Source organism: Schistocerca nitens, chromosome 6 (assembly GCF_023898315.1).
Source record: "Schistocerca nitens isolate TAMUIC-IGC-003100 chromosome 6, iqSchNite1.1, whole genome shotgun sequence".
Lineage (NCBI taxonomy): Eukaryota > Metazoa > Arthropoda > Insecta > Orthoptera > Acrididae > Schistocerca > Schistocerca nitens.
In genome coordinates, this window is record NC_064619.1 from 448969975 (window position 1) to 448992925 (window position 22951).

The 22951-nt window shown below is 38.5% G+C and overlaps 1 protein-coding gene across 3 annotated transcripts in view; it reads left to right on the forward strand.

The window, feature by feature from the left end:
• LOC126262734 (voltage-dependent calcium channel subunit alpha-2/delta-3-like) overlaps positions 1–22951 on the forward strand; it is a 374776-nt gene that overhangs the window by 134289 nt on the left and 217536 nt on the right. For all 3 annotated transcript variants that reach the window (XM_049959539.1, XM_049959541.1, XM_049959538.1), the window contains exons 2-4: positions 4579–4660; positions 4742–4852; positions 21535–21772. In XM_049959539.1, coding sequence (XP_049815496.1) covers positions 4579–4660; positions 4742–4852; positions 21535–21772 — 431 coding nt within the window. The remainder of the gene's footprint in view (positions 1–4578; positions 4661–4741; positions 4853–21534; positions 21773–22951) is intronic.

The window sequence follows — 22951 nt, forward strand, 5'->3', positions numbered from 1 at the left end:
ACAAATATACAAAAGAAAACAGGAGAAAAAATTGAAAAATACATCCAACTGGCTGAGGAAGTCAAAGACATGTGGCATCAGGATAAAGTTGACATCATACCAATTATACTATCAACTACAGGAGTCATACCACACAATATCCACCAGTACATCAATGCAATACAGCTACATCCAAACATATATATACAACTACAGAAATCCGTAATTATTGATACATGTTCAATTACCCGAAAGTTCCTAAATGCAATATAACACATACCGTACAGTTAATAGGAAGTGACGCTTGATCAAGGTCCGCGTCACTTTCCATTCTCAACCAGACTTAACGTCTGAGAAAGTAAAGAAATAATAATAATAATACATCTAATAAATAACCTGAATATGAAACAATAAGTGCTGTAGAAGTAATATGCACTGTGGAATAGGCCCTGCTACTAATCTATTGTTAAATAAAAGAGTACGATATTTTTATTAGATTTTGTAACTACCTATTAAGAAGAAGTAAAGTTCAAATATTAAACTATATATTCAGTTATGTAAAAAGCAAAGCAAAGGTAATTTTTTTTCAATACCAAGGATATTAAGGCAGTATTTTCCATTCCTCTAAAGAACATGATGTCTAGTGGTCACTTGGTTGACTCTTTCAACCAATGTTTCAAAAACTGACACAACTTCCTGAGAGTTAATCTAAAACCAACCATCTGATAATTTATAAACAATGCCCACTGTAATACTGATTGGTTCTTGTGCAGGAAATAAGGTGTATATGTGGGGGAGGGGGGGGGGATGAGAAAGTACCATCCAGTGTTGTTGTTGTTGTTGTTGTTGTTAGATTCTTGACTGTCAGTCGTACAGTGCAGCTGGTGTTCAGTGTATGAAGAAGACATTTTTGCATCAATTTCTATGTAGCACTAATGATTCAACTTTCACTCAGAGTTTCAGAATTTGAACCTAGTAATTAATGCTAAAATATATTCAGATCTCCTGCACAGGTGTACCAAGGTAACATGGATAACAGCACCCAGAGCAAACTTCGAATTTGCACCCTCCCCTTGCTGTTTAATCTTTCTTGCTGCATAGCCTATCTATATGTTGGTTGAGATTGTCTGATACAGTTTGAAACATGGAACAACAAAGTCCAAAATCAACAAAAATTCGATTGCTTTTTTGTGGCTTAATTGGTAATCAGTGCAAAGCAGTTACAAACAAACCAGTAAATTCAAAATATACTCTTCAAACACAACAGATAGAGTTGAAGTCTTTGCACTTACTGACTTCTCTGATGTGGTGGGAGTTGCTGGATTTAGGAAGACAAATTTTTTTTTTTTATTTCGAAGTATAAGGTCCTGGGGGTTAAGGAATTATTTATCAGATTGGGATAGGCTCAAGGAAACAATTGGTGCAGCAGTGATATCTTCATGATCTGGACTCAGGGTCAAGACACCCATCCTCATTCCATCACAACCTCAACCCCTCTTTCCCATCTGATTCACCTGGTTCTCACTAGCTCAGTGTGCTGCCTTGCTGGACATTAACATCCCCTCTGATGGCTCCAACTGCACCTCTGTTCACTGTAAACTCACCATCCGCCATTCCTTCCACACCCAAAAGTCCCTCCCATATAGACTGGTCGCCTGGGGATGGCGTATCCGTGGTGACAAAAATTCCCTTGCCCAGTATGCCAAAGGTTGCACTGAGGCCTTCACGGACGGGCACTAGGTCCCAGACCTAGTCCGCTAACAATTCTCCCGCCATATTCCTACACGTCCCCAATCCTCGCATCACCATCCAAGAAACAACTACAAGTGAGTGCCCCGTTCATCACCAAATACCACTCAGGACTGGAACCACTGAGCCACATCCTTCAGCAGGTGTTTACATGTCATCATGCCCTGAAATGAGGGACATCCTAATGAAGATCCTCCACACCACAACTAAAGCAGTGTTCATTGCCCACCCAACTTCCACGTCATTTTAGTCCATCACTGTGCGACTTCCAGTTCCAATTCCTTACCACAGGGGTTGTATACCTGTGGAAGACCTAGGTGTAAGACCTTTCCCTTTCCACCCATCCAGAAGTTCGTATTCCAGTTCTGTCACAGGCTTATTCTACCCTATCAGAGGCCGGGCCACCTGCAAAAGCAGCCATGTCATATGCCAGCTCTGCTGCAATAATTGCACAGCCTTTTATGTTGGTATGACTACCAACCAGTGGTACACCAGGATGAACAGCCACTGCCAAGCTGTAGCCGAGAGCAAAGTAGACTACCCTGTGGCATAATATGCAGCTGAACATGATATGCTGGATTTCAGTGACTGCTTCACAGCCTGGCACATCTGGATCCTCCCTTATATACCACCAGCTTCACTGAATTGTGTAGATAGGAGCCAGGGGCTGGAGATAGCAGTCGTGTGTGTGTGTTTTTTCCTTTATTTTCTGAAGGAGGCTTTGTCTGAAATATCAATGTGTAAAAGTCTTTTTATTGTGGCTGTCTGCAACTCATTATGTCTTCTTTACGGTGAGTAGCTATCTAACCTTTTCATTACATTGGATACCCTAAAAGTAGATGACTTTTGCTATTTGGCCAGCATAATAACTGATGATGGATGAAGCAAAGAGGGTATAAAATTCATTGTAATTTACGACATGTTACTCATTGACCCTTGAAAATCCAATGGCATGTGGGACCCCACCTCCAAGCTGTGAGGGTAGGACAGGCCAATATTTCATAACTTATAATTGGAAATCCGATTCGCAACATTGTACTCCTCTGACATATTGAACAGGAGCTACTCGGTGCTCCGCTGTGGCTGTGGCTCAAGGTGAATGCTAATTTACTTTTTCAATTAGTGTTGGAAAAATAGTACCGCCAACTTCAGTACACGTGGTGTTCCACTTTTCAAAAGAGCATACACAGGACAAAAGCATATCTGTGGGAATACCAGCACAGACATTTCTTAAGCTGCCACCCGTGTCTTCATGACCTGGTACACCTTATCTTTTAAATATACCCACAGGAAAAAACCCGGTGACGTCAAATCCAGTGATGTAGTGGGCCAATTAATAGGGCCACCTCTACCGATCCACTGACCAGTGTAAGCATGGTCTAATACCTCCCGTGTTTCAGTTGCATAATGTGCTGGGCAACCATCATGCTGCAACCACATACGTTATTGAACATCCTGGGAAACATCCTGCAGTAGTCCCAGTAGTTTCTGTTCCAAAAATGCTCGATATTTGTTTCCATTCAATGTGCCATCAATAAGCTATGGACCAATGAGTTTGTTCTCCATGATGCCACAGCATATGTTAACCGACCGAGGACATTGGTGGCCAGCTTACTGAACCAGTGGGGATTGTCTGTATTCCAGTAGTGCATGTTCTGCACTTCAAAATGTTGCAACATTCATTGTCCACTTGCACATCTATTCTCCAAATGATAGGTAGCTGTGCAGGCAATAAACACTGTGCAAGTATTGTAATATTTAGAGCTGCTATCTGTTTTATGTCTACATATCTGTGGGTCACAGTCTACTGCCTGTTATGATATGTCATAATTCTCTACATGGGCACGATGGTGCATTGAGTAGTCTAATGTTCGATATGTCGGAGGAATTCAGTGTTGTGAGTGGGGTTTCCAAATAAAAGCTTTGAAATACTGGCCTGGTCTACCCTTGCATCACAGAGGTGGGGTCCCATGTGCCTCTTGGTATTCAAGGGCTGTTCAGTAGCATGTCGTAAATTATGATTGTATACCCGTTTCTATTCCTTGGATTACAGCACCATCTGTGACAAAACAAAGAAAGTGCTTCAGACGGAAAGGATGTAGATTTTGCCAAAGAACTGTAATCTGCAATAAAAATGGGGGTTCCCATTAAAGGTTTTTGTAAGTCTGTTCCATTATTATCCTGGCTGCAACATGTGTGGATGTGTTTGGATCCTTTATCAGTGTGCTTGTATTTTTGACAGGTGTATCAGGTTTTGGGACGCTTTCAATTTTCTTGATGATGGAACAATTTCATTCTAGAGTAAATCAACCAGTCTGAGACAGTGGCAGATATATAGGGGAAAAAAGAATCAGATTACTGTGTGAATGAAATAATGCTGTTTGTGTCTATCAAACATGACATTATTTTACATCATGTACTGAACAGATTTTTTCATTACAGAATTTTTCAAAAAGATAACCATCAAACTCCAGTGCACTAACTTTTTAATAATAAGAAAAGGAAACGATTTATGGAACTGTTTATATGTGTTAATTAAACTTGTTTCCATGAGGCAGTAGCAACCTCTGACAAATGACAAAGCTCTCTAATGGAAGTTATTTGTTCTCCATGAAAGAGAGAGAGAGAGAGAGAGATAGAGAGAGAGAGAGAGAGAGAGAGAATTTACTGTCATACTGTTCATTAATGCAGTTAGAAAAAATGCTGTACCGCTGTATAGAAAGTGAAAAAACTATAGACGTGCGACCAAATTTATAAATAGCATAGATGTGTGTGTGTAGTTAAAGATCTCAGATATTTAATTAAGTAAAATCTTTCAGACAATGATCATAATTTAACTCTTTCCCTCAGGGTGTTAAAATGGGCAGACCAGCTTGGGGATGAACTATGGAGACTAACTACATCAGTAACAAGAGCACATGATGTTCGAGCTGTAAGTATTGTCCACAATTTCTTAAGTACTTATAATTTTGATGTCCAAGATATGACTTCTAATGGTTCAACTTTTTTTCAGAGATACAAATACTTGAATGCAAGTGTCAAGGAGAGAAGTGGTGCTGAACTTCTTAAAGCTATGATTGAGAATGTTGAGCGAATGCTCAAGTCAAAAATTGTTTCTGTCAAGGTTAGTTAATTATTGAATTTTGGTGTATTAAATAAATTTGGAAGTTGCAGTTAGTTTGCTGTTTTCATCAGCCTGTTTCAATGTCTACTATGGAAAGGATAGATTACTACTCACCCTATAGAGGAGGCACTGAGTTGCAGACAGACAATGAAACAAACCACAAAAATATTAAATCTTTTGGACTAAGTTCTTCTACAGTAAAAATCCCATACACATTCACACAAGCACACAGATGACAGCCAGGACCTAGAGCTGACTGTGACTGATTATGGCAGAGCAGCAGTGAGGGGTGGCTGGTGGGGTAAGGAAAACATATGAGATGGGAAGGGGGAGGGATAATAGGGTAGTTGTGAGGGAAGATGGTAGTGCTTCCTGACAGAGGGTGCCTCGATGGAGACCAAATAAGGCTGTTAGATGCAGTGCCAAAAGGTTGTGTTGGGAGATGGGGTGGGGTGGGGAATTTGGGGGGGGGGGGGGGGGAGGAGAAAAGTAGAGAAGGGAAAATGACATTATGTTGCATAAATACCATGATATTCTAATTTACTTAAAGGGATGTCATGATCTACCCAATTAAATGCCTTTGAAGGATCACAGAATACATTAGTGACCCATAGTGTGTTGTCAAATTAATTGAATACATTCTCAATGTATCTGTAAGTTCTGTTTCCAGCATTGGGAGTCTTTAGAAAAATGAACTGTGACTTGGTCAATATATTATCTGTGGCCAAACTGAGAGAAGCCACTTATATTTTGAGAATGTGTGAAAGATTAATATTTGATTGAAGTTGTTTGTTATTTCTTCATCTCCTTTATTTATAGAGACTATCCACCTCAGTGTATTGAAAACCACCAGAAATTGCACTAGCAGTAAGTGAATGGTGTCATAAATAACTTATAATGGTGTTAAACTTAGAACAACACTCTGTAGACAAAATATGGAAGGTCAAAAAATGCCAGTGTGATAGCATCTTCACAAGATACAAAAACATTTCACACTTTTTTGTGCATGGGAAATAGTGAAAAATCAGCAGTGTTTTGACAGTTTGTGCTACAGACATCTGTTTTACATTTGACAAGCAATATCTTGAACTTAGCAATGTCCTGATGGAAGAAAATTTTTCTGCCTGCAATCCAGACATCTCGTCATGTGCTCTTCTGTCTAGATGGTCCAAATGACTCGTAGTATAGTTTTTGTTTTACTTTTACTGGATAATAAATAAGAAGAATACCTTTAACATCATACACAAGAAATTGGACATAATGTTCCAGACATATGAAATTGGGTTGGTGGGTTTTGATGCAGCCCCTATGTTCCACTAACTATTATGATTCCTGTTTCATTTTTGACAGGCAGTGGTGGACTCATCTCATTCACAGTAACAAATTGAAGCATAGAATATGTTAGATTCTTTTCAAAATGGTTCCAAAATTTATTTATTGTGCTTTTGGTCATTATACAACAAATTCGGCACCCATACTCTACAAACCTTTCTTATAGTTTATTCTTCTTGTATAATGTTATTACTCTTTTGTTTGTTTTTTACCTTTAATCACCAATTGTCTACTAAAGTTGAGTCAGTGTAAGTGGATCCCTGACAGTTACAGTGGGCTGGGCGCAGCAGCTCCGTCTGTCTATCTCAACCAGTAATGTGATGCCATTTTGTAAAGGTTCTATGGCAATACCTCATTGTTGTCACAACTCTGGATATGACTACTGTTTTTGCTTGCAGCCATTAACACTTTGCAGTTGAAAGTTGTCAGCACTGCTGCAAGCTGTAACAGATCTTTTTACACTGTCTCAACTCTCACGTATTCTGACTTCAGTGTCTTCATCTGAGGTTGCGTTTTTAGAAAATTCTCTATGTGGATATTTTTCAGTAGAATAATGAACACTTTTCATTTCAGTTTTCCATTTCTTAAATGTTGAGAATGAACGAGTAAACTACTTATTAACCTTCACCAACTTTGCATGCAATTCAGTCGGTGATAAACTGTCCAAACTGTGTGGTTTTTTAAAACATCATGGTATTCCAGTTTAACTTAGTTATGTGTCTGTCCAGTAGGTCATAATTGCAATCTCTCTCTATGGTGTGAAACAAGTCAGCCAGTGTAGAACAATAATAATTTTCTCAGTAAATGAAATAAGAATATTCTGACCATTTGAATAATTGACTTATACATTAATTAAGAAATGGAAAACAGCATTCTTAAAATTATTGTTGACTGGTTTTCTGCAAATGGTCTCACATTCTCAATTTTTAAAAAGACACAACATATTCAAATCTGCACATCTATGAGTACTATATCGGTGATAAGTGTATCACATAGTAAGGGAATAACAAATAGGGTGGGAACTTCAAAATTTTAGTCCATATTGATGTGAATTTAAACTACAAAAACATATTTTGGATCTCCTAAAACAACTTAGTTCAGCCAAATTAGCACTTGTAATCACTGCAGGTCTTAGGAGAGAGAAGCCTGTAAGCAGATAGATTTTGCATATTTTCATCCAGTAATGTCATGTGGCCTAATTGTCTTCATTGGGCAAAAATATGCTGTGAGAGTAATATGTGACACTCAGCCATGATCACCTTGTAGAAATCTGTTTAAGGAATTGGGCATTTTGACTACTGCTTCACAGTATATTTATTTCATCGTGAAGTTTGTTGTAAATAATCCAGTGTAGTTCAAAGGGAAGGATGCTGTACATAATTACAATATAAGAAGAAAAAATGACAATCATTACTCCACATTAAGGTTGTCTTTATCAGAAAAAAGTATCCACAAAGCTCCAACCAAAAAATTTTATCACTTGCCCAGTTATATAGAATGACTAACTTACAGCAAAGTAAAAAACGAAAATGAACTGAAATTTCACCATGATAACTCCTTCTACTCTGTAGAATAATTTCTGTTATTGTAATGTGTGAAAGCTGGTAGCTAGGAATTACTAACTCACACATGTATTTAAAAAAAAAAAAAAAAAAAACACTTACAAATATTTGGCATGCAGCCATATAAGTTTAGTTATCTATAAGGCTCTTTACATCACTGGGTAAATGCTCAGTAAGGCCATATTACATTGATTGATTGATTTTTATTGCCAAAAAACAAAACATTTACAGGGATGTAAAGCTTGTATAAGCAACCTCAATAAATGCACAAAGAACAATGACAATAAATACACAAATAATTTACCTTTGTTAGAAATTATGCTCACAGAAATCTTCCATTGTATAAAAACAATTTTGAATTAATAAAGTTCTTACAAATATCTTAAATTTTTTCAGCTCCAGATTCTTAACTGACTCTGGTAGATTATCAAATTGCTTTACAGATGTGTGTTTGAAGCTGTTTAAAGTTTTGGTATATGAGCAGTAGTCTTTTCTTACATCATTACAGTGTCATGTGTTATAACTATGTACATCAGAATTCAGATCAAAACTAGAAAAGTTCTTTTTAATGTACAAGAGACATTGAAATATGTATATACATGGCAAGGTCATAATACTAAGTTTAATAAATAATTCTCTACAGTGAGTTCTAGGTGGTACTTTGCATATCAGTCTGACAGCTTTTTTCTGGTCTGTAAATAAGCATTTTGAGTAGCAATTATTTCCCCACAAGATTGTCCCATACGTCAAATGAGAGTAAATATAACTATAATAGACAGAAAGCAAAATTTTCTCATCTACTGTTGCTTGTAATTTTCTGAGCATAAATATTCCTTTAGAAATTTTTGGTGTTAAATAATTCACATGTGCCTGCCAGACTAAATTATTTTGCAAAACAGCGGCAAGAAACTTTACAGGAACTGTCTCTAAGGTGATTCTATTATTATAAGAAATGTTTAATTCCTGTGTTTTACTTATGTTCATAGACGGGTTATTGGCATTGTGCCAATCAGAAAGTATATCTATCTTGAGGGAGGTAGAGTTACTTATGTCATTGTTCATAGGCACTGTAACACGTAAACTGATATCATCTGCATACAAGTAACAGTTTGTAGTATCATCTATTACATTGCTAGGTATGTCATTCATATATAATATGAACAAGAGAGGGCCCAAGATTGACCCTTGAGGAACACCATGGTTAATGGGTAAGAAACTAGAATATTGGTACTTCCTGGCAGATTAAAACTGTGTGCCCGACCGAGACTCGAACTCGGGACCTTTGCCTTTCGCGGGCAAGTGCTCTACCAACTGAGCTACCAAAGCACGACTCACGCCCGGTACTCACAGCTTTACTTCTGCCAGTACCACGTCTCCTACCTTCCAAACTTTACAGAAGCTCTCCTGCGAACCTTGCAGAACTAGCACTCCTGAAAGAAAGGATATTGCGGAGACATGGCTTAGCCACCACCTGGGGGATGTTTCCAGAATGAGATTTTCACTCTGCAGCGGAGTGTGCGCTGATATGAAACTTCCTGGCAGATTAAAACTGTGTGCCCGACCGAGACTCGAACTCAGGACCTTTGCCTTTCGCGGGCAAGTGCTCTACCAACTGAGCTACCGAAGCACGACTCACGCCCGGTACTCACAGCTTTACTTCTGCCAGTACCTCGTCTCCTACCTTCCAAACTTTACAGAAGCTCTCCTGCGAACCTTGCAGAACTAGCACTCCTGAAAGAAAGGATATTGCGGAGACATGGCTTAGCCACAGCCTGGGGGATGTTTCCAGAATGAGATTTTCACTCTGCAGCGGAGTGTGTGCTGATATGAAACTTCGGTAGCTCAGTTGGTAGAGCACTTGCCCGCGAAAGGCAAAGGTTCCGAGTTCGAGTCTCGGTCGGGCACACAGTTTTAATCTGCCAGGAAGTTTCATATCAGCGCACACTCCGCTGCAGAGTGAAAATCTCATTCTGGAAACATCCCCCAGGCTGTGGCTAAGCCATGTCTCCGCAATATCCTTTCTTTCAGGAGTGCTAGTTCTGCAAGGTTCGCAGGAGAGCTTCTGTAAAGTTTGGAAGGTAGGAGACGAGGTACTGGCAGAAGTAAAGCTGTGAGTACTGGGCGTGAGTCGTGCTTTGGTAGCTCAGTTGGTAGAGCACTTGCCCGCGAAAGGCAAAGGTCCCGAGTTCGAGTCTCGGTCGGGCACACAGTTTTAATCTGCCAGGAAGTTTCATATCAGCGCACACTCCGCTGCAGAGTGAAAATCTCATTCTGGAAACATCCCCCAGGCTGTGGCTAAGCCATGTCTCCGCAATATCCTTTCTTTCTGGAGTGCTAGTTCTGCAAGGTTCGCAGGAGAGCCACTGTAAAGTTTGGAAGGTAGGAGACGAGGTACTGGCAGAGGTAAAGCTGTGAGTACCGGGCGTGGGTCGTGCTTTGGTAGCTCAGTTGGTAGAGCACTTGCCCGCGAAAGGCAAAGGTCCCGAGTTCGAGTCTCGGTCGGGCACACAGTTTTAATCTGCCAGGAAGTTTCATATCAGCGCACACTCCACTGCAGGGTGAAAATCTCATTCTGGAAACATCCCCCAGGCTGTGGCTAAGCCATGTCTCCGCAATAACCTTTCTTTCAGGAGTGCTAGTTCTGCAAGGTTCGCAGGAGAGCTTCTGTAAAGTTTGGAAGGTAGGAGACGAGGTACTGGCAGAAGTAAAGCTGTGAGTACTGGGCGTGAGTCGTGCTTTGGTAGCTCAGTTGGTAGAGCACTTGCCCGCGAAAGGCAAAGGTCCCGAGTTCGAGTCTCGGTCGGGCACACAGTTTTAATCTGCCAGGAAGTTTCATATCAGCGCAGAGTGAAAATCTCATTCTAGAATATTGGTTATTGGAGTAAACAGTTTGAGATCTATTAGATAAGTATGACTGAATAATTTTAACAGCAGAGACTGAGAAACTTACAGTTTTTAATTTCAGCAGCAGAGTGTTGTGGCACACAGTGTCAAACACAATTTGATAACTCAAAAAACTTTGTACTTATAATAAATTTTTCTTCTTTTGCTTCAAGACTGTTACATATGTAGCTCATAACAGCATCACATGTTGATAGATTTTTCCTAAACCCAAACTGGCTGTTTGAAAGTAATTGATGAGAATCTAGAGAATTGATTATTTGAATACTCATTAGTTTCTCAATGACCTTGGATAAAAGTGGTACAAGAGAAACTGGCCTATAATTGCTAGGCAAATCATTGTCACCTTTTTTGTGGACTGGGATTACTTTAGCTACTTTTAATTTTTCAGGGAAACAACTTTCATCAAAGCAGTAGTTTATGATGTGACAGAGAACCTCTGCTATATTATGACTACCACGTTTCAATATTTTAGAGCTGATATTGTAAATATACAGTGAATCATTTTTGCTAAGAGAAAGAATGACAGAGTGTACATCTTCTACACAAATGTGTTCAAAATAAAACATATTTTCCATAGCATTTTGGTTTTTATAGGCAACATCCAAATAGTAGCTAGGTTCATGTTTACTATCAGGTATCTTAGTAACTACACTATCTACACTGTTTACAAAATAATTATTAAAACTATCAGCACTAATTTTGGATCTAGATACAAATTCTTTGCTACCCGATGCTAGATTCTTATTAATGATTTTCCACATTTCTTTTGGTTTATTAATAGCTTGTGCAACCAATTTGCAATTATATTCTAATTTAGCTTTCTTAATACCCATTCTGTACTGATATTTGCATTCTTTATATCTTAGTTTGGCATGCAGACAAGATGAATTCTTTGCTACGTAGTAGAAATTGTTGCATTGATCTTTAAATTTTCGTAGTTCCTGTGTGTACCACTTATTTTTATTGATAGTCGATACCCTGCTCATTTTAACACATTTGTTCTTTAGTGGCAGGCCAATGTTAACTGCCCACATGAATAATTCAAGAAAGTTATTGAACTGGTTTTCTGCTTCAATGTTACCATACACACACAACCAATTAATTTCTCTGAGACATTTTAGAAAAACAGATATATTACAGTCTTACAGTCACTAATTGTACGTTGTGTCTTATAAATCACAGAAGGCTTGGTGAGATTAAAAATCATTCCATCCATGTTTACGTGAAAAATAATTCCATGCCGATCAGAAAGAAGAGTGTCAATCACATTTTTTTTTGTATTTTGTAGAATGAAAAGTTGTAACAATATTGTCTATACAAGTACCCATGTTTACACTACCAGGTCTGTAGATTACATTCTTCAGTATGATATTCATCCCATAGCTTTTAACCAAGCTATTTATTTCCAAGTTGTCAGAAGTACTGGAGTTGAAATTAATATTAAAATCAGCCATTAGAATTACATTAACTTTCATTAAAAACAATGTGTTTAATAAGATGTCCAACCTTTCAAAAAATTCTCTCTTATTTTCCAATACTGGGTTTCTGTAAATACAGATAAAGGCTGTATGTATAATATAAGTAATTTCTCTTAGTACAGGGTTATTCTAAATGATGAACCCATTTTCAAAAATTCATATGTATTCAATTATAAATCCAAAATGAAAAAGCTTTATACCAACGAAAAGAGGAAGTTTCAAAGTTTTTGGCGGGCAGCGGCGGTGAGCGGTGATGGTTTCAGAAGCGGCCAGTAGAGCTCATGTGACAATAGGACTATCAAAAATTGCTCTGAGCACCATGGAACTTAGCATCTGAGGTCATCAGTCCCCTAGAACTTAGAACTACTTAAACCTAACTGACCTAAGGACATCACACACATCCATGCCAGAGGCAGGATTCGAACCTGCGATTGTAGCAGTGGCGTGGTTCTGGACTGAAGTGCCTAGAACTGCTCGGCCACTTTGGCCAGCTAATAGGACTATCATTCCATTTCACTGTCAGTTGTGAGTGGGTTGGTGACTGTGGAGCACAACGTTCTCTGTGTTCTTGAGTTCCCAAAAAGTGGGACACAAATTCCAGTGGAGCGGGCATTTTGTACCAAATTCAGTATTCAACTCACAAAAGCATTACCTATTGGTTTAATCAATTTAAACAGACTGGGAGTGTGTGCAAAGGAAAAAGCACAGGCCGAACGAGTGTGTGAGATGATGATGTCTGGCGGATTCAAGAAAGATTTGTGTGCAGTCCCAGCAAGTCTGTCAGTAGAGCCAATTGAGAACTTGGAATACCCCAACCAACTATATGGAAAGTTCTGAGATGGCATTTGCTGTACAAGCCATACCAGTTCCAATTTGTGCACTACCCAATGACAAAGAGAAGCATCTCGCATTTTGCGGTTAAGTGCTAGCAAACATGGAGGATGACGCATTCTACAGCGTGTAATTTTTAGTGATGAAGGGACGTTCCACCTTAGTGGAAAAGTCAACAGACACATTGCTTGCATATGGGGTTTTGAAATCTACGTCCACCATTGCAACACAAAAGAGACTCACTGAAGATCAACGTGTTCTGTGCCGTTGTTGTTGTTGTTGCTGTGGTCTTCAGTCCTGAGACTGGTTTGATGCAGCTCTCCATGCTACTGTATCCTGTGTAAGCTTCTTGATCTCCCAGTACCTACTGCAACCTACATCCTTCTGAATCTGCTTAGTCTATTTATCTCTTGGTCTCCCTCTACAATTTTTACCCTCCATGCTGCCCTCCAATACTAAATTGGTGATCCCTTGATGCCTCAGAACATCTCTTCTCCCCAATCCTATTCAACACCACCTCATTAGTTATGTGATCTACCCATCTAATCTTCAGTATTCTTCTGTAGCACCACATTTCGAAAGCTTCTATTATCTTCTTGTCCAAACTATTTATTGTCCATGTTTCACTTCCATACATTGCTACAATTCATACAAATACTTTCAGAAACGACTTCCTAGCACATAAATCTATACTCGATGTTAACAAATTTCTCTTCTTCAGAAACACTTTCTTTGCCAGTGCCAGTCTACATTTTATATCCTCTCTACTTCAAGCATCATCAGTTATTTTGCTCCCCAAATAGCAAAACTCCTTTACTTCTTAAAGTGTCTCATTTCCTAATCTAATACCCTCAACATCACCCGACTTAATTCGACTACATTCCATTATCCTCGTTTCGCTTTTGTTGGTGTTCATCTTATATCCTCCTTTCAAGACACTATCCATTCCGTTCAACTGCTCTTCCAAGTCCTTTGCTGTCTCTGACAGAATTACAATGTCATCGGCGAACCTCAAAGTTTTTATTTCTTCTCTGTGGATTTTAATACCTACTCCGAATTTTTCTTTTGTTTCCTCTACTCCTTGCTCAATATACAGATTGAATAACATCGGGGATAGGTAACAACCCTGTCTCACTCCCTTCCCAACCACTGCTTCCCTTTCATGCCCCTCGACTCTTATAACTGCCAACTGGTTTCTGTACAAATTGTAAATAGCCTTTCACTCCCAGTATTTTACCCCTGCCCCCTTCAGAATTTGAAAGAGAGTATTCCATTCAACATTATCAAAAGCTTTCTCTAAGTCTACAAATGCTAGAAACGTAGGTTTGCCTTTCCTTAGTCTAGCTTCTAAGATAAGTCGTAAGGTCAGCATTGCCTCACATGTTCCAACATTTCTACAGAATCCAAACAGATCTTCCCCGAGGTCGGCTTCTACCAGTTTTTCCATTCGCCTTTAAAGAATTCGTGTTAGTATTTTGCAGCCGTGGCTTATTAAACTGGTAATTTACACATCTGTCAATACCTGCTTTCTTTGCGATTGGAATTATTATATTCTTCTTGAAGTCTGAGGGTATTTCACCTGTCTCATACATCTTGCTCACCAGATGGTAGAGTTTTGTCAGGACTGGCTCTCCTAAGTCTGTCAGTAGTTCTAATGGAATGTTGTCTACTCCCGGGTCCTTGTTTCAATTCAGGTCTTTCAGTGCTCTGTCAAACACTTCACGCAGTATCATGTCTCCAATTTCATCTTCATCTACATCCTCTTCCACTTCCATAATATTGTCCTCAAGTACATCACCCTTGTATAGACCCTCTATATACTCCTTCCGCCTTTCTGCTTTCCTTTCTTTGCATAGGACTGGTTTTCCATCTGAGCTCTTGATATTCATACAAGTGGTTCTCTTTTCTCCAAAGGTCTCTTTAATTTTCCTGTAGGTAGTATCTATCATACCCCTCATGAGATAAGCCTCTACATCCTTACATTTGTCCTCTAGCCATCCCTGCTTAGCCATTTTGCACTTCCTGTTTATCTCATTTTTGAGATGTTTGTATTCCTTTTTGCCTGCTTCACTTACTGCATTTTTATATTTTCTCCTTTCATCAATTAAATTCAATATTTCTTCTGTTCTACTAGCCCTCATCTTTTTACCTGCTTGATCCTCTGCTGCCTTCACTACTTCATCCCTCAAAGCTACTCATTCTTCTTCTACTGCATTTCTTTCCCACATTCCTGTCAATTGTTCCTTTATGCTCTCCCTGAAACTCTGTACAACCTCTGGTTCTTTCAGTTCATCCAGGTCCCATCTCCTTAAATTTCCACCTTTTTGCAGTTTCTTCAGTTTTAATCTACAGTTCATAACCAATAGATTGTGGTCAGAGTCCACATCTGCCTCTGGAAATGTCTTACAATTTAAAACCTGATTCCTAAATCTCTGTCTTACCATTATATAATCTATCTGATACCCTCTAGTATCTCCAGGATTCTTCCATGTATACAACCTTCTTTTATGATTCTTGAACCAAGTGTTAGCTATGATTAAGTTATGCTTTGTGTAAAATTCTACCAGGCTGCTTCCTCTTTCATTTCTTCATTTCTTACCCCCAATCCATATTCATCTACTACGTTTCCTTCTCTCCCTTTTCCTACTCTTGAATTCCAGTCGCTGATGACAAATTTTCATCTCCCTTCACTACCTGAATAATTTCTTTTATCTCATCATACATTTCATCTATTTCTCCGGCATCTGCAGAGCTAGTTGGCATATAAACTTGTACTACTGTAGTAGGCGTGGGCTTTGTGTCTATCTTGGCCACAATAATGTGTTCACTATGTTGCTTGTAGTAGCTTAACCGTACTCCTATTTTTTTATTCATTATTAAACCTACTCCTGCATTACCCCTATTTGGTTTTGTGTTTATAACCCTGTATTCACCTGACCAAAAGTCTTGTTCCTCCTGCCATTGGACTTCACTAATTACCACTATATCTAACTTTAACCTATCCATTTCCCTTTTTAAATTTTCTAATCTACCTGCCCGATTAAGGGATCTGACATTCCACGCTCCGATCGGTAGAACGCCAGTTTTCTTTCCGTGATAACAACGTCCTCTTGAGTAGTCCCCGCCCGGAGATCCGAATAGGGACTATTTTACCTGCGAAATATTTTACCCAAGAGGACACCACCATCATTTAACCGTTCAGTAAACCTGCATGCCCTCGGGGAAAAATTATGGCTGTAGTTTCCTCTTGCTTTCAGCCGTTCGCAGGACCAGCACAGCAAGGCCATTTTGCTTAGTGTTACAAGGCCAGATCAGTCAATCATCCAGCCCGTTGCCCCTGCAACTACTGAAAAGGCTGCTGCCTCTCTTCTGTATTGTATCCCTTGCAATGAGTTATGGACCATTTCTCTTTGCAGAAAGGACTGTAACGGGACTCGCATAGCTGGACATGTTGGAACAATGACTGTTCCCTCAAGTTATGGAACATTCCCAGGGCTTCATTTTCCAACAGGATGGAGCTCTGCCCCATTGGCACCTTGATGTATGAGGCTTTTTGAATGACACCCTTCCTCGGCACTGGATCAGTCACAGGGGACTTGAGGACCTGGCTCTGCACTTCTGGCCATCAAGATCTGATCTCACACTCTGTGACAATTTCTTATGGGGTTATATGAAGGAAACTGTCTACGTCCTGCTTCTACCAACCACTGTGAGTGATCTGCAGAGCCGGATCACTCCTGCCGTGCACCCACTAACAGCAGATATGCTTTCACATGTGTGGTACGAGTTTGGCTACCGTGTTGACATTTGTCATGCAGCCAATGGTGACCACATTGAAAATTTATAACATTTATCACATTTATAATTATTAAATAATTATTAAAAACTAATTAATTACAAATTGTTTAATTTATTAAACTGATATCAAACATTGTGAAAAAAATTGAAACTTCCGCTTTTCATTGGTATAATGCTTGTTGATTTTGGATTTGTAATTGATTAAATACGAAGTTTTGAAAATGGGTCCATCATTTAGAATAAACCTGTATTATATTTATGAATGTTTCTGTTGCTTTTAAACTTTGATTTATTGTTGACAACAAACTTTATAAGAGACTGAAAGTACTGTGATATTGTTGTCCATTTGCCAATCTGTTTAAAGAACATCTAGAAGAGGTTCTAGAGTGGGCACTAAATATTATCCTCATTACACACTTCTTTGCAACAAACACTTCTTTCCTCAGTGGAGAGTTACCACAGGATAAGATGGAATTAAACATTAGTGAATGAAAAGTGGAAATGCATGTTAAGCTTTCAACATTTTTATCTCCAAAGCCTGCTATTTATTAGCCACAGTGCAAAAGAAGCAGAGTTTAGATGTTTAAAAACATTTATAATATTTGACTTTCAGTTCAGTTTCTTATCACTAAGAACATCCAAGTATTTGAAGTATTCTGTTTCTTTTATTGACTTTCCCTGCATACCTTTCTTCCAACATTGTGGAACTGGCCTTGCACAGTATAGATTTTGCTTATATAGTGTTTTATATAAGTTCAGTGACAGTCTGCTGACAGAGAAATAGTTAATAATTAAAAAAAATACCCACACACCATCATTGAACTAAGCAACTGGGTATTAGTAACTCTCATTGTCCATTTTTAAGAGACATCAAATGACGGAATGCTAGTAGCATATTTTGAACTCGGTTATGAAGCTTTGGTGGTTTGAGACTAGACAGAACAGTCACAAACTAAAGAGCCATGTTGCCTGTTTCCACTAGTCCTAGGTATTTGGCTGGAAATTAACAGTACTTTGGGTCTCCTTATAGCAGAAGGGGGAGTCTGGTTCTCAGAACGGCATACCACCCCCATTGGGATCATGTTTCAGACAACACAGCAGTGTGTAGTTCAATCCAACCTTCATGTTAGTTACAGCTTTAAAGATCCTTTGCAAGTAAGTGAAATACATTATAAAATGAGCTCCTGGTCCAGACCATGAAGGCCCAAGGGAGGATGTATTTTCGGCTGCTGTGTCATCCTCTGCATTGCGGCATCATGCAGATGCAGTATGGAGGGGCATATGGTCAGCACACTGCTCTCCTGGCCTGTTTGCAGATTTTCTAGACATTGAGCCACTACTACTTGGTCAAGGAGCTCCTCAAATGGCATTGCAAGGCTGAGTGAAAGCTGTACTAGTCTTCTTGTGAAGGAAAAATCCCAGGAATTGAACCCAGGTCCTCCAAATCTCTAAATGGGGAAATACAGATATTAGATGAGAATTTTTGGAAGGGAGACCTTCTTTCACTTCGTGTTGGCATCACTCAACACTACGAATCACCACAAGCACTTATTTTAACATAAGGAATAGCAAGGCATGTTTGGGGCATCCTTTCCAGATGGACTGTAGTTTTCACTTAAGTATTGCACAAACTCTGTTTACAAATGAAACACACAAAAATTGTGTGGGAGGATTGTTGTCACAGCTATCAACACTCCTTACATTGTGTTCAAAACACAAGTCTGTGATAATTTATGAAAAGTTAAAATCTGTTGTAAATCAGTTGTGAGAATAGAGATGTGCCCTTACAGAAGACAACACGAAAAAGAGATTTGGAAAACTTGTAGAGTAATATGCCATGAAATTTTGAGTAAATTTCCTAAAGAAACTAAATTAAATTATGAGATTATTTTAAAATCTTTTGTCTTTCAAGGTCACATATATACCATGTAAAGAACAAATATTCAAGGCAGATGGTGAAACAATTTTACTTTATCTTTTGCATATCTCTTGAGAGAACCATACGAACAAGAGGTTGAGGAACAAATAATGGTGTGACGTGCACTGCAACAGCTATTTAGCAATGGCTTGTAGACAATGTTTGTAGAATAAAAAATGTAGTATGATTCTGTACTGTTATGAAACAGTTCTTTAAAGACTGACTGAGGATGCTTGTCTGTTACAGTCGTCAATTGGAAGCAGTGAATTTTAAATTTTATGGCAGATAAAATTATGCCTATGTTCCCAACACCATCATTCTAGATGGCTCTCACCCATAGAAAATTTGTAATATAATTTCAGTGTGGACCTGCCGACTTCACTAGCATTTAGGAGGCATTGGTTAAAAATGTTGGTTCATCCTAATTCAGAATATCTGTGATCTCCATAATGACTGCTTGGATATTTTCTCCTGAAAGTTCATGGCAAATTTCTTTCTCCATCCATGTCAATGGAGTCTGTGATCAGTCACTAATGATGTTGATGTTACCGTCAACAGAACATTAAACTCTAATCCCTAGCTAGACCTCTTATGTAGCATGGGCTATGGTAAAAGTATAATCCTTCATATTCTGTGGACATTCTACTAAATATAGCGTATCTATCACATCATAGAGTTTCACAGTTTCTACTTTTTCTCACAGCTTTCCCTTCAGTCTCTGTTGCTAATCAATCTGTAACTTTACCTTTAGAGTCCACACTTTTTTTTTCCCTGCTACTTAATTTATTTTGCATTGGAATAAGTCATATTCAGCAACTCAGGAAAGTTTCATTTAAAACATGTACAGTGACTGCTGTAGGTAGCCATGTCGTGTTAATCACAAAGCAGAGCAGGCACAGTTAATGTGCTGCAGCTACAGGTGGACTGTTCACCTTGACAACAAACACTGCAGCCAACACTAGCAAGGCATGGTGATGCAGTTACATATTTTATGCCATAATTGAAGCAGTTTACAGGTATTAATGATGTATCTGGGGAGGACTCCTTATTCAATAAAAGTACTCTATGACTTAGTAATATCAAAATATCTGGGCTAATAGAAGCAAGCTAGGATCCCACTGTTCACTCATCACTCATATGCATATACAATAGTGTATGAACATCAGTTTGAAGTTGTAAGCACTGTACTGGTTTTGGAGACAAATGAGTAGTCACATTTTGGAGACAAATGAGTAGTCATTGCTCAGAACTGTCTCATTCACATTTCTGTGTTTGTCAGTCATAATAGAATGAACAATGCGAAGTGGTCAAGCCTGTAATTTAATCAGAATTAATTTTAGGGCTTGGCATGTTGCAAATGTTATTGGATAATTTGGAACATTATTTTATCTGATTTCCTGGAATGGATATGGTGTCGAATAAATAAAATGGTCTATAGACAATGTATGTCACTTGGATGGACATACACCTAGGATATGGTGTTGAATAAATACAATGGTCTAAAGACAAAGCATGTCACTTGTATGGCAGTTTACCAGTGTTCCAGTTGCAGCTATCTACTCTTATATTTGCCAGGTTGTGGAGGTATTCTGCAGATGCTGAGATTTACATGATAAGAGACTGTTTGGTGTAGTGACTTCACAAGAACATGCCCATTGATTTGTTCTTAACTGGAGATTTCTTCTGTGGTTTCTGGTCCCCAGATATGGTCGTTGATATATTACATATCTTTTTAGCTGAAGAGGCTTCCCTTACAAATATAATACTAGCCCAGATTCTCATGATGAGTCTGTCTATGAAATCAGCAGCAGATTCTCTTCCATTTTCTTGCACAATGTCACTAATGCTCATGTTTTTCTTTACTCTATTTAAAATGCAGGAAAGATACAATTTAGGATAAAATTATGGACACACATTTTGGAAATAATATTTCATCTATGAGAAACAATATACTTATTGCACATATAAAATTGTATATGTAGATGTTACCCCCTTCTGGTGAATGCGAATACTCCTCTTTTTTACACAAATTACAGCGTTTTAGTAAGCTTAAAACCTTAAACAAGCATGCCTTGTATTTCTTAATAATCCTTTATCACCACTGACTTTTTAATACTTTTTTGACTACACTAAATTGTAGTTCATATTTTATTTTATGTATTTTCTAGGTTGATAAAGGGTTAATTTCTGGTATATAATAATATATTGTCCCGTACTCAGGGAAAGAGTGTAGGGTGAGCAGATGCAGGAATCCTGCACCTCCGCTCATGGCAAGGTTGTAGTGGAGGTAATTCGCTGTTGCCTTCCTCTGACCCACTATGAAGTATCAAATGTGTATCCGTGTCATGTGGATCACTGTGCTGAAATGGTTGAACGGAAGGGAGAAGGTGAAACCTGGTGCAAGCACAATGCCTACTCCTCTCCAAAAGCACTAAGGGGCCAATGAGCTTAATGTCTCTGTAAGATGTATGGATCACTGTCAGCAGTGTTGTATGTCCTCACTTCATGAGATGATGCAGAGATGTTTGGAGTTTAATCCAGGGTGTGTAAGCAAAGACAGGTGACTCAAAACTTAACACGACCACCTCTCCTCCCTTTGCCAGCCAAATACCGGCAATGAAAAATTTCATCCACCACCAGGATTTGAACCAGTTTACCTCCACATTGCGTGCCACAACACAGGCACGTGTTGGTGACCTTGGCTATGGAGGTGGGCTTCTCCTATATTCTCAGAACTTAGTCACATTTTTGTAACATGTGGATAACTTCTTTCTTCTAAGTAGTGTCTGTTCTTGTATACAGTATAGCAAATAATATATGTTTTTGTATTCTTATGTAGATTTTTAAAATTTTTTGCAGTGTATAATGCAGAAAGCAGAGCAGCTGGCTGAAAGCTTTGACCCTCTCGATTATGTGAACTTCACATATCACAGTGCAAAATGTTCTCCTGTCAATGATGAGCCATCAGACTCAGAATCATGTGATGATAAATATCCGTATGCCCCAATGTATCTGGAACCTGATCGACAGTTTAGCAGCATTCCTGTAAACAGGAGTCACAGTTCAGTCCACATGCCCACCAACGTTTTTGATTTAGGTAAATAGTCTGAATTATTTTAAATTTGTGCATTATTTTAGATTTCAGTAGCCCAATATAAAATCACTTTTATCTATTAGATAAGTACTCCCATACTGACTAACAAATGCTGTTCTAGTGAAAGGGTAAGTATCTGCTTAAAGTATATATTTTAAAGTGATAACCTATCTTTTTCTTTTTTCATTTCTAAACTGCAGCCAAAAGGTACTTGAATAAGACCATAGATAATTTATTTGCAGATAATGAGTGTTTCAAAAAGTTTTTCTTAGATTGTTGTAATGTTGAGAGAAGAAGAGATGGGACATGTTAGGAAAAGTCCTCATCAGCAGCAGTGCTATGTGTTAGGCCATTAGCATTAGTCTTACAATCTTCTCCAGGGATGTGTCTGTCATTGCTGACCTACTCATTTGCATTGCCAAGCTGTTGTGGCTATCCTAGATTCTGGCGTGTGATAAAAGTGCTGTTAGCAGTTGTTCCGGTGTTTCATTATTATGACGGTGCTGTTATGTCAATAACTACCTGCTTTTTTCAAATGCCTTCATTGCTTTTTTTGGTCAAGCAGAAAGAACCTGTTATGTATCGTAAAACTTTGGTTCAATTTCATCAGTTTGTTACAATTGGGTAGATGCTGGAGTCCATCTTTGACAACAATAGACAGTATTGATAGCATAATTAAACTATATAACTTAAGCAGGGTTTATTTCTTTACTTTGTAGTTCAGTGAACATTGCACTAAAACTGTTAACTTTAACATAGTGTTCCTTTGATTTCTCAAGTCATGTGGAAGTGCAAATATGTAAACACTGAGACTTGCTCAGTGTTTTTGCTTTTATTGGGTTATCACTATGGAAGGCCAGTGTTCTGGGTTTGTCTGCAGACATATTCTTATCATATTCTCTGGCGACACAGTTTAATTTATACAATGTCTCTTGTAGGTCATTTTCTGAACTACTCACTGAATGGTATAGGTGTTGTTTGGTTGAATGGGTTACTGTGGTGGTGTGTAAACCATAGTCCCTTTATATATAATATATATCTGTAATACGTAACACAGGCTTAAGTGCCTTATGTCAACATCTCAGACATCACATTTCCTACTCAAGACTAATACAAGACTAATAAACAATGAAAAAATTAGCTCAAAATAATATTAAGAGTCAACTTCATTATAGATAAACA